The sequence below is a fragment of the Medicago truncatula genome, chromosome 5 (assembly GCF_003473485.1).
Source record: "Medicago truncatula cultivar Jemalong A17 chromosome 5, MtrunA17r5.0-ANR, whole genome shotgun sequence".
Classification (NCBI taxonomy): Eukaryota; Viridiplantae; Streptophyta; class Magnoliopsida; order Fabales; family Fabaceae; genus Medicago; species Medicago truncatula.
The window spans coordinates 33,333,434-33,345,425 of NC_053046.1; the positions used below are offsets into that span (position 1 = coordinate 33,333,434).

At 31.0% G+C, this 11,992-nt stretch overlaps 2 protein-coding genes across 2 annotated transcripts; both read right to left on the reverse strand.

Annotated features, from left to right (window-relative positions):
• Positions 1-1,754: 1,754 nt before the first annotated feature.
• On the reverse strand, positions 1,755-2,504 carry LOC11427239 (agamous-like MADS-box protein AGL80). The gene has a single exon (XM_003615983.2). The coding sequence runs from the start codon at positions 2,442-2,444 to the stop codon at positions 1,956-1,958; it is 489 nt and encodes a 162-aa protein (XP_003616031.1). The 5' UTR covers positions 2,445-2,504; the 3' UTR covers positions 1,755-1,955.
• A 1,745-nt stretch (positions 2,505-4,249) lies between these two features.
• On the reverse strand, positions 4,250-8,003 carry LOC11433119 (transcription factor RF2b). The gene is made up of 4 exons (XM_003615984.4): positions 7,404-8,003; positions 5,633-5,765; positions 5,142-5,226; positions 4,250-5,016 (listed from the first exon to the last, which is right to left on the reverse strand). Exons 1-4 carry the CDS (start codon positions 7,895-7,897, stop codon positions 4,652-4,654), a joined length of 1,077 nt encoding a protein of 358 aa, XP_003616032.1. The 5' UTR covers positions 7,898-8,003; the 3' UTR covers positions 4,250-4,651.
• Positions 8,004-11,992: the final 3,989 nt, after the last annotated feature.

Below are 11,992 nucleotides of genomic sequence, written 5' to 3' on the forward strand. Positions count from 1 at the left end.
CATCTTCAAATATATTTGACAATGAATGCAATGTCCCTAACTCGACTCTATATGCATTCACACTCTCGAATTATTATCTGCACCTCACGAATTTGTTACTATTATTTCTATAACTACACCGTCTTGCTATTCACACTCCCCTCTACTTAAATCATTAAAGCACTACTCATCTTGCTAACTACACATCTTTTCTACCCAATTTTACTAATCCCCCCGTTCGCACTCTAATTTCTTATTCTCTCTAAAAAAAACTATTTTCTTTCTAAATATTATTTTCTCTTTTTTTTAATTAAACTACTACCATTAATTAAAGCTCTAGTTTATATATGCTACCCTTATTAATCCAATGTCTCTATCCCAATTAACTAAACAACCTCACCCAAACATGTTAAAACGGATTCAATTCAAATAAAAATAATAAAAAAATAATAATAATGTCAAATAATCAACAATAATATTATTTAAGAAGTATATTAATAAAATAATATTAAAAATTAAGGTGTTACAATCCATATTAGAATTTGTCATGTAACATAAATAGAGTTTGTTAGAATAAGTTTTTTTAACGAGAAGAATAAGGTTTTTGATGGTTATTAGTTAACTTTTTAAAAAATATTAGATTGACTTGACGACAAATTACCAAAAATAAAAATTTAGAAATAAAAATTGATAATTAGAAAATGATAAATGAATTGAATGAGAAGTTTCAATTGTATTTACTATTTTCATAATTTACATGTAATATTTTTTTTTTTCATAAGTTTCCTTCACCTAAAATGATCATATTCAGTTCATATGTTGACCCAATAAATGTGAGTATATATCGTTTGGTCAAGATTCAAATATCACTTCATCACATTGTGAAAATCTGAACCCTTGTGCTTGATCTAATCCTCACTTGTATTGTTATGTTTTTTTTTTTAAGAAATCAAAATACTTGTATTTATATGTTGAAAATATTTATCAAGCAGTCTACTGTTAGAATTTTATCCCTAAAAGTGAATAAGATATAAACATAAATCAAAGGGTGCAAAAAAGATACAATAAAAATAAAATAAAAGGAAGTCACTATTACAATTTTGAACGGATTGATTTATTATACTACGCTAAATCACATATTTTCTATTTAAACATTTTTTAGTCGATATTTTTTTTTGGAGAGGTTATAGTAAAGAGAGAAAGTTAAAAAGAGAGCGTTCTAGCATTCATTTATCTTTTCAAGTCATATTCCTAAACTCCCACTAACAATTGTGGAGTCGCGAGTGTGCATTATCTTAATAATTTTGGAGGAATATCATGTAATTCTAACGGCCAACACAATTGTTCTTTTTATATTAATCGAGGAGCCTCAAACTCAAAGGAGAATGTTGATTGTGTACTAGTACAAATTTGTTTGTGACCTGAACTCATCTATATAGAGACTTGACCTAGAAAATTCATCTTTGATAAATCCTTTAAAATCGATTTTAGATACACTTTGGTGACATGAAATTTGTTCTAGAAGAGAGAAAGATTTATTCAATATTATTATATTTAACGAGTCTTTCTCTCCTATAAAAAAATCTCGATCACAAGAGGAGATCTAAACCTATAAAAAATAAAAACTATATCAAAGTAAACTTAGAATTAGAATTAACCCCAAACTTCTCCATTCTCTAAATTAATTTTGAGATTTTACAACCCCAAATCATTTGAAATCCATAAAAGGTTAATTAATACAATTTGAAATGAAATGAAATTCAAGAACAATGAAATGAAATTCAAACATCAAGATATTGAAATACTGAGAACCCTAAAACCTTTAATCAAGAACAAAATATTCCCCCAAAAGAAAAACTACACCCAACATCTTGAAAGACACTTTTGGAGATTGACATCACCAAATCCCACACCCAACATTAAACCAAAAACAAAACAAAAAAGACTTATTTTGTAGCTACTACCACTCACATGCCCTAAGACCTCTCATCCTTCTCCAATTGCACCATCTTCATATTAATTTCCTTCATTTTCTCATCAACCACATATGTGAGATCATTCATATCTGAAGTGCTTAAATCCTCAGGAACATTCCCTGCCTCAAGATAGTGATGCAATTGAACACTCATCCACATCATCCTATTCTCCTTCATTTTTTTCTTCAACTTCTCATTCAACTTTTGGATCCTTTCCTTCAAGTAACTCTCATGGTCGAACATCTTTCGGTCTCGATCGAAGTTCGGAGTCTGCATGAATCGAACCAGCACGCTATGGACTCCTTCAATGGATGGCCAAATTTGTGGTTCAAGATCATCAGGCTTGAAAACTATACCACATGCCTTAACTCCACATAGGGTTGTGATTTCATTGAGCTTCTTCATCAAACTTTGTACCCTTTTTTTGTACGTTGCCCTTCTTGCTGTGTGATTGGTTATGAATGCAAGCTTCACTTTCTTTCCTGCCATGGTGGTATTGAGAAAAAAAATATAGTAAATTGGGAGAGCAAGAAGGAAATTGTAGGAAGGTATTTGTTGTGATTTAATTTGCTTCTTGAGATATGTTCTTAATTTATAGAGCCATTGGGAGACATAATTTAATTTTTGTTAATATTATAATTATACCACCTCTGGCAAACACTCATGTATTCTAGAATTATGTTTGATATATGTTAATCATACAATTATTTAATGTTATATCACCTTTTCATATAAGTAAATATTGAAATAAATTTAAATTTTGAATTAATTTTATCTATTTGTATCAAACAAAGCTCAGGTTCAGGGTACCAAATGATTTTCCAAATAAAAATTTGTCTTGATACACACACAGATATATGTGTGTAAAATGTAGAACTTAAATCCTTATATCGACCGTTCTTTCATAGCAATCAAATTTCAATCGTTAAATCAAAATTCAACTCGGATTCATTGATTGATATTTGAATCGACAAAAGAGAACGATGGTGACAAATGGGCGGGTAAAAAATGAGACGAGGGCGTTTGGTAAAATTTCAAAGTTTATACTAAAATAGTAAACAACACTTAAAGCTCACATACAACTTCCAGACTGGTAATTGTGGACGAGAACTTGGCGAAATGGCTTTTTAATTAGCTGTCATCAGGCTAGTCTGCTTGAGCGATTCCTTACGCGTATGAAGTTGCCAACCTAACAATTATAAAAAGAAAAATATGTATATGAAATCGGATTTTCTATTCCAATTATGAGTTTTTGCTAGATATGAGCAAACAATTCAATGGTTTTCCATATTGAGATTTTATTTTTATTTTTTTTGGTTATAATAAGAGATCTCTTTATTAATTTATTTATGGTGAAAATAACTTTGTTTTGAACTAATTGGAAATTTTTCCTAATTGGAAATTGTAAGCGTGTTCATGTTTTTGTTTTGAAATAAGCGTGTTCTTCTCATTTCATTTTCCTATATATAAAGTTAATAAAAATATCATACTAGCTTGTACCAAAAAAAATAATATCATATTAGCATGTGGATCCATATCAAGCACGAGCTATAATTTTGCATAATTTTTATTTTTATTATATATAAAAAGTTAAGTAAAATTATCAATTCTTGAGAAAAAAAAAGAAGCAAAACTATAAAAAGAAAATATTGGAAGCATAAATTATTTATTTTTACATATAACGGACAATGTTATATATAGCATGTACCTTAGCTCAGTCGGTTAAGTAGTGGTGAGCTTGTGGGGGAGACCTTAGTTCTATTTCCATGTAACAGTATAACACATTCTTGAAATAACTTTAAATTGTGACGAATGAAGCTTGTGGAGATACTTCACAAGTGTTAAATGCTAAAAAAAAAAACCATTTTACCATTTTCAATTTTGATTTTTTTTTTTTTTTTTTTTTTTAGAATTTTCTAAAATTTATCAAAAATTCGAAGTTTGAGTTTTTCTAGAATAAAATTGTTCCAATAACTCAATTTTTGAGTTTACCAAAATACCAAAAATTCAAGCACCGAGAATAGTTTTTTACCAATTTTAAGGGGCTTATATTAGGATCATTTTTGTTGATCATATGTTAAATGTGTTCCTTAGTTCGTGCATTCGTGCCTTTACGTTTTGTTGATGATGTTTATGTATTCATCCGTCTAACCACTGTTGATTATGTTTTAGCAACCAATAAAATTGGAGAACTGAATCATGAAATTAGATTGCATATACGATCGTCGAAACTCTTGAAAGACATTGCCTCATATGATATGCTAGCTATTCATAAAGTTCAAGGCTCAACAGTTTAATATAGGAGGTAACCCAAACAATTGATTGTACAACTATGAATAAATCTAAAACTTAGTACTTATACATTATAGAAGAACTCCAGTCCATCAATTGGAGTGTCAATGAAGTGAAATACAACAATAAATCATAATAGTTTACATGCTACAAGTACATAATGATACAAATGAACAGAGGGGAATACATACACCCCAAAATACAATGATACAACGAGAATGAACTTCACATCAAAACCCTACAGGTGCTTCCCCTTTTTGGCGAGCACCCAAAGAACAAATAATTAAGAATTAATTCTCAATATGAATCGAATACTTCCTGAAGTACATGTGTTGACTGGAGGTCAACGCTACAAACAATGAATGGCAAGGATAAGTTAGCAGGTCAAGCGGGTTCTGTCAAACTCAAAATGTAGTGCTACTCTCACTTGCAGAAAGAGAAGGATCTTCGGACTTTACAACAGCTGTTCCTTTGCTACTAATGTCAAGCCCCTGAAAACGACCAATCTGGTCATTTTGTAATAATTCTGAATATGAATGAGAATTGGTTTGGTGCAGTTGATGAGATGGCATGCTAGATGGGGAGTGACCAAATAATGGCAACCGGATGTTCCGGTGACCAGAAGGCCCTTGTGGTGGAATTGGAGCGTAATCTGATTCTGTAAATTGCATTTGGTGCATACCGAGATTAAAAGATTCAGTGTGGCTCATTATATCTCCAGTAGCAACCTTCAATCTCTCAACTTCTTTCTTCAATGCATCATTAAGAGCTACAGCAAAAGACAAATAAAACCCAGTTGAGTTAATTAACTTCAATAACACTTCAAAAGTTTCAGCAGAAAAATGTTATGAAGTGAGCATTTTTAACGTATTGTAAGAAGGTGATAATTGTTACCATCACGGAGATGTGCTTGTTGCTCCATGGCTTGCAGACGGAGCTTAAGCTCTGTATTTTCAGTACTCAGACCTGTCGTGTCTCGCTACAATAAAGAAACAAATAATCAAGAAATGATTGAGTCAATTTAGCCACAAATTTAAGTTTGAGTAAAAACTGAAAACAACCATGGTGAAGCATTCACAAACAAAGCAACATTATGTTATAACACTGAAAGCCAAATCCCCAAAGTGATTATATGTATAGTAAATATCTAGTACATTTTATATAATAGGAATTTCTGAGAGAAATACAAATAGAATGCTTCCAAAAGTCATATTTTGTATTTAACTATAACTGGGACAAGGATATATGGCTCAAGTAAAGTGATGAACAAGGCAGTTGAATTTATTGCAATAAGCTACACCAGTAAATCTAATAAACAAAACATAGTTACTCTGCAGTATGGAACTTTTAAAGTGATGTAGTTGTAGATAAATGTCAATAAAAACCTGATATAGTGTCAGTTGAGCAGAAAGAGTTGTAGCTTCAGTCTGTAGGGTTTGAACTTTGCGCTCTAGTTCATGTATATAGCGGGCCTTTCTCTCTTTTGAACGAGCAGCAGATTGTCGATTAGCAAGTATTCTATTCATAACAACAGAAAAATGAGAATAATGAATAAAACAAATCCACATCAATTAGTAAAATTGAAAATTAGATTAAACTTGAGAGCAGTATGCTAGTATCTCTTGCATAAACCCCTCTCTCACTTTATCCTCCACCCCAAAAAGTTTATATCTAAGAAGCCCAGATACATAGAACAGTATGTATATGATATGACACAGATACTACAATCTTTTTAAAAATCAAATACGACACGATCAAGATAGACTAACAAATATATGTGTTGTGTATTTATTAGCAAGTATCAGAAGTGTATCAATATTGTATCCATGTCAAACAACAATATTGTTCCATATTTGACGTATTTGAGCTTCATAATTATATGTTGATAGCTAAAAATTCAAATGATTTGTGCTTATACAAAAAGATTCTTAAAGGCCTCTAATCTCTAATCATAAATTACAAGTTATCAATTGATACATCATTACAATATCACATCCCCTCATCACTATATAAAAAAAATACAATTCCCACAATGCCTCAGTTACTCATAGAACTTACAAAGTTGGTTGAACTTACAATTTAGAATGACATAATAGGGTTGACTTTCACACAACAACCAACTCATCCCAGTCAAATAATTGCGACGAGTATTCAAACAAACATAATCCACACAAAAATTATCAAAACAACTAAACTGAAAATTTAAAACCACAAGCACACACAACAAACTTGAATTTCATTTTATTTATTATAAATTTCCCAAACTAATAAAAAAATTCAACTTAGAACCTCAAAATCAATCAACAAAAACTCAACAGAAAAACACACTCATCGTTAAAAGATTCAGCAATTGGGAAAAGCATCAACCATTGAACACGTAGCCAGATACATGACAGAATTAGTGGAACTAGTTCACAATGTCAGAACCGGATTCTGTTTAGAATTGGAATCAATTGGAAATAAATTTCCAAGACCAATTTTACAGGGGTGATATGAGGGTCACTCTAACATTCAATGAAACTGTTGACTATCTTGCTAGATTTAAACAGATGAGGGTTAATTGTTTTACTCACACAGCAGAAACAGGAGTGGCCAAAATGGCTGCTAGTGGAGTTGGATTACACATCAGAAAGAAACTAGTCAATCAACATCTAATTGATTAAGCACAACTCAGAGAGAAGGTTCGACAGTTTGAACACACAACAAACCTCAATTCGCTTCATTTTATTTAGCGTGTTTTTGGTAAGACATAATTCTGAGCTTATAGCTTATGTGTTAAAAGCTCATTAGACTAAAAAATACTCTTTGGTAACCGTGACTTGCTTACCTGCTTATAACTTATTCGCTATTAACTATTAAGTATATCTCATTAATACCATTTCATATTTAAAAGCTAGTTCAACCGCTAATATTACCAAACACTCCAAATTCAATCTCAATCAGCTAACTTATGCACTATCAGCTATAAACTAGCTTATCTATTTGTTTTTTTTTTTTTACCAAACAGAGCCTTGTTTTCAATTCCCTAAACTAATAAAAAAGATTCAATTTAGAACTTCAAAACCAATTAAAAAAACACTCATCATTGAAAAATTAACTAATCTACACACAATTGAAGTAGAAAAAATCATTCATTTCGTGATCAAAATTACGAACCTTTTGGCACGCTTAGGATCAACAGACCAAAGCTCAGCCAATTTATCAGGAGGCATAGCTTTCTTCCCATCCATAATCTCCCCAAACGAACTCGACCCATCAACCGAATTACTATGCCGATGCCTCGACCTCACCGGATTCTTCTCCCCCTCATCGTTTCCACCCGGATCTGCTCCACCATCTCCAAGCTTATCCATGTCAATGTACGTCGAGAACAAGTCATCTTCGGATCCGATCTCATCGAGGCTCGCCGTTGATGATCCGCCGGTGAATGGATCGGACGGGGAGAGGTCCATCATGTCGTCAGGTAAGCGGAATGTGAGATCGGAGTGTGCTCGACGGTGGTGGGAAGGGACGTTGGTGGTGCGTGGGAAGAGTGAGGGTTTGGCGGTGGTTGCTGCCGCCGTGGAAGGTGGTGGGGGTGGTGGTAATTGAGATGCATTGTGTCGATTTGGATTTGAATTGGGATTAGGGTTTGAAGATTGATGTTGCATTTGTTATGAATGAATTTTGTGTTGTTTTTGTTCACACAATGCAATACGAATGCATTTCTATTTCGATCCTTTCTTTCTCTGCTTCAAAGTTCGTTCTTACAATTATGAATGTTAGTGTAAAAAATTATACAATTCTAAATATTAAATAATAAACATAAAAATAAAAATAATATTAAATTTGTGAAAGATAACAAAACTAAACACAAATAATTTTTTTTGGTGTGATCACACATTGAATCTGGACCTTATTTATATCATGTATTATCGATGTCAACTGAGATAAATTTATGAGGATAATTAAACACAAATATAATTGGAGATGTGTAATTTTTATCTTTACAATAACTTTTTTGGAGGGTAATAAATTCTTTTAAAAGTATATTAGTGCTCTTTTTGCATTTTCATTTTTTTTATCCTCATCGTAAAACAATATTATTCACAAAAAAATGAAATACAAAGAAAAGTTCATAATTTTTCTCATATTTATAGATAGCATCTCTAATCTAATCAATCGTTCATTTACTTTATCTTTTTCATTTTTAAATATTGACTTTTGATATTTCTAGTAACCCAATTTGTCATATAATATAATCTAGAAAATAAACTTAATTTTTAATCTGAGTTGTGTAGACTAAATGGGATCAACTATCCTTTTAATATATTTTGTAAGAAAAAAATGATTGTCAAGATATTGATCGAGAAACTTGTATGACATGCAAGATAAAAAAAAATTCGCGACTAATTTTTTTTCATATGCATGAATCACAAATCAAACTTTTAATCACTTTTTAAGGATCTCAAATTTCATACTCTTGAGTTAACGCACTCTTGATAAAAAAAGAAGTCAAGTGAATCAATCTAATATACCTAAATTGACTAAGTGTGCCTGTTTGTTTGAGCGGTGACCCACCGCTGCCACACGCTTTCATCCATTTTCACCGTGATAATGAAAAGCTACTAGTTGCAGCTTCTTATCAAACGTGATTGTTGGCCGTGATATTGTTAATTTCCAAATACATGCTAATTATTACATATAATCGATTCCACGGTGGTACATACATATAATAACGTGAGTCCTTTTTGCTCTAAAGTTACTATAAAGTGAAATTTGATTCGTTTAGTATATAGGAGTATATATTTATGCACATCATTTTCAATCGCCATGTAGCACCACATGCACAATCATGTGATTTGGTTGAAAAAGTCTAGCGATATGTCATGATCCATTGCACGTATTGGACTTTTGACCACAGGAAAAGGTTTTTCTGTCTTATTTTAAGTGTCTAGATCCAGAAGTTAAAGCAAGAACAAATCAATATAGGCGAAAGAAAAACAACTATGAATATTCACTATCTAAATAATTTTATATATGGTAAATGCTAATAGATGCTCAAATATAAAGAACCAAAGGTAAATATTTTGCTTGAAACTCGTGGTTAAAATATAAATTATTAAACTTTAAAAATTTAAATACACCATTTAAGATAAATGTTGTATTGTGTGTCTTAAAATTTAATGTTGAGAAGCTTGAAAACTGATGTGGTTCTCCCCAAAGCGCGAGGCACCATCCAATTTGAGAGGCACCTGTATAAAAGTAGAGCAGGACATGATGTGTCTAGAGTAGGGCATGAGGCGTCTGGAGCATAGCGTGAGGCGCCTGGTTGGAAGGAGCGCGAGTCATTGTTCTGCACAATGTTGAAGAGAGAATGTGAGAGGATTGTGTGAGATTTAGAGAATCTTAAGATAGCAAACATGATAACTTTTAGGAAACTTAAAGGGCAAAGGGTTAAGGGTCCTTGAATGAGATTTTTGGATAGAGAAACACATTATAAACAATTTGAGTAGTGAGATCTCATTAGTAGAAGAATTTAAATTTTCTCTTAACTTATCTTGCGATCTTCACGTTGGTTGAGAAAGACTTAAAAAAAGATAGAAATTAGGGTTTGCTGTTGAAGAGCTCTTGAAGTTAATTTTCTTATAACTTCTTTGTATCTTTTGTAAAGACTCATTCATAATGGATTGTGAGTTGTTCTCTTCCGTAGACATAAGTCAATTTCAATCTAAGTAGGTAGACAATCTTAGTGTGTTTCCTCCTCTATTCTTTCATCTTTGTTCTTTGGTTATGATTGGGGTTTTACTATACACACAAATTGATAGACTTGTTCTTGGTTAAACAGTGTTGCTTGAATTATTTGGTTGTTGATTGTTGTTGTTATTTTCTTTATATCTTTGTTCTTTTTGCTTTTGACAAAGAGTTTAAATTTATAGTAATAAAGTTTCTATTTTTATTCTTTAACATGTGTTATTAAGAATAAGACACTTATTAGTGAGACTCATTTTATATTGTATTAAAAACAATGTACAATTAAGATTTTAGAAACTTACTATTAAAATTTCCTATAAACATTTCCATGCGAATAAGTTTATGGTAAATATTTATCTTTGGTTCTTTATGGAAAACATTTCCTTGCAAAATATTTATCTTTGGTTCTTTAAATTTTTAAAGTTTCATAATTGATATTTATAGGAATAGAGTTATCATACCCTTCATTTATTAGTGGATTAAATACACCTTTATTATCTCTTTTTAGATAAAATGTTGTGAAAATCAAATCGGATTTAATAGAAGAGAAATGCTAACAACACTCTCTCTAGCATTCATTCTTTTATTGGGTGAAATTAATATATGTCTCATCACTTTATGTGGGTTCCATTTTCAAAGTGTGGAACATACATTGATTTCACCCAATAAAAAAGTGAGTGCTAGAGAGAATGCTCAAAAGAGAGTGTTGCTAGCATTCATCTTCAATAGAATAGAGAAGCGGTGCTTAGTTTAGTCGTTGGTTAGTTGGTGACAGTTTAAAATCCTATAGAATTAGATAAAATCAGGTTGAAACATTAAAAAAAAAGTAAATTACACTCCCGTTTTCTCAAAGATGCTTGAATTACACTCTCATTCTCTCTTATGTTAAAATGTACACTTTACTCATCTCTTTCTCAAAGATGCTTGAATTACTCCTCTCTTATTTGAAAAAACCGAACCAAATCAAATTGTTTCAACGAATTGAAAAACTGAACCGAATTGTTTGAGCTTTGCGAAGAACCGCATTGAATCAAAGTTATAGTTCGATTAACCATTTTGTTGTTTACGAATCGAACCAAATTAAACCTAAAATGATATTTTGAACCACAATCTATTTTCTTATCCTCTTACAAACCAAATTGTATATTTGTTCTTTTTCATAAATTGGAATTGTGAGACAAGTGTTAAGAATTTTTATCCTCTCAAAAATATATTAAGACTTTTTATTTATTAAATTTAAACTATGACCTAATGTATTAAGCCTTTTTAAGAATTAAATCACACTAGTTATTAATTTATTGTGGTTTTATTAGTTGTATTTTAGGAACATCAACAAAAACATCAACAAATTCCAATGATAATGCATGATGAAATGGAAAATAAAAATCCATTATTAAAATATGAAGTTTGTACTTTGCTAATGATTCAGTTCTGTTCAAAACGGTTTGATTATGGTTCAATAACCGTTATTAAATTACTTGTTCGGTTTGCAAACCACTTACTTGGTTCGGTTAATTTCAATTTGATTTAGTTCAACCACAAAATGAAGCTTTTGATTATAGAAATGATTACTACACTTAAATTTATCGTTCAACTTACGCTCTCATAAATGTATTCAAACATAAATCATTTTATCTTCAAATCACTTTTAACCACAATAAATTTTACATAATGGATTCATTCAAAGTTAATTTTTGTCATTAAACAATCAGAAAACCCTTATATTGATTAAATTTCATACAAATTTCACCAAATCATGTGGATCTCATAAATTTGGTGGGAGTTATAAGAATTTTAACCAATAAAAGATAGTATTTTGAAAAATATATGTTTTTTAGCAATAAAAAAAAAAGTATATTAAAGAATGAGTTTTTTATGACACTTCATTTGTAAAAGGGTACTGAATAGTGCTAAAAACCCCACTCTTTAACACACTTTGATGTGTTATAGTGTGTTGCTAATGATTGTCGTTATCATTTTGGTGTGACCAATTGGGATGACATATATAAATT

Excerpts from the sequence above, each read along its gene's own strand:
- LOC11427239 (XM_003615983.2), bottom strand. The coding sequence starts at position 2,444 with ATGGCAGGAAAGAAAGTGAAGCTTGCATTCATAACCAATCACACAGCA.
- LOC11433119 (XM_003615984.4), bottom strand. The coding sequence starts at position 7,897 with ATGCAACATCAATCTTCAAACCCTAATCCCAATTCAAATCCAAATCGA. Across the intron at positions 5,766-7,403 it reads GATCCTAAGCGTGCCAAAAG|AATACTTGCTAATCGACAAT; the intron begins GTTCGTAATTTT and ends TGTTATGAATAG. Across the intron at positions 5,227-5,632 it reads CTCAACTGACACTATATCAG|CGAGACACGACAGGTCTGAG; the intron begins GTTTTTATTGAC and ends TCTTTATTGTAG.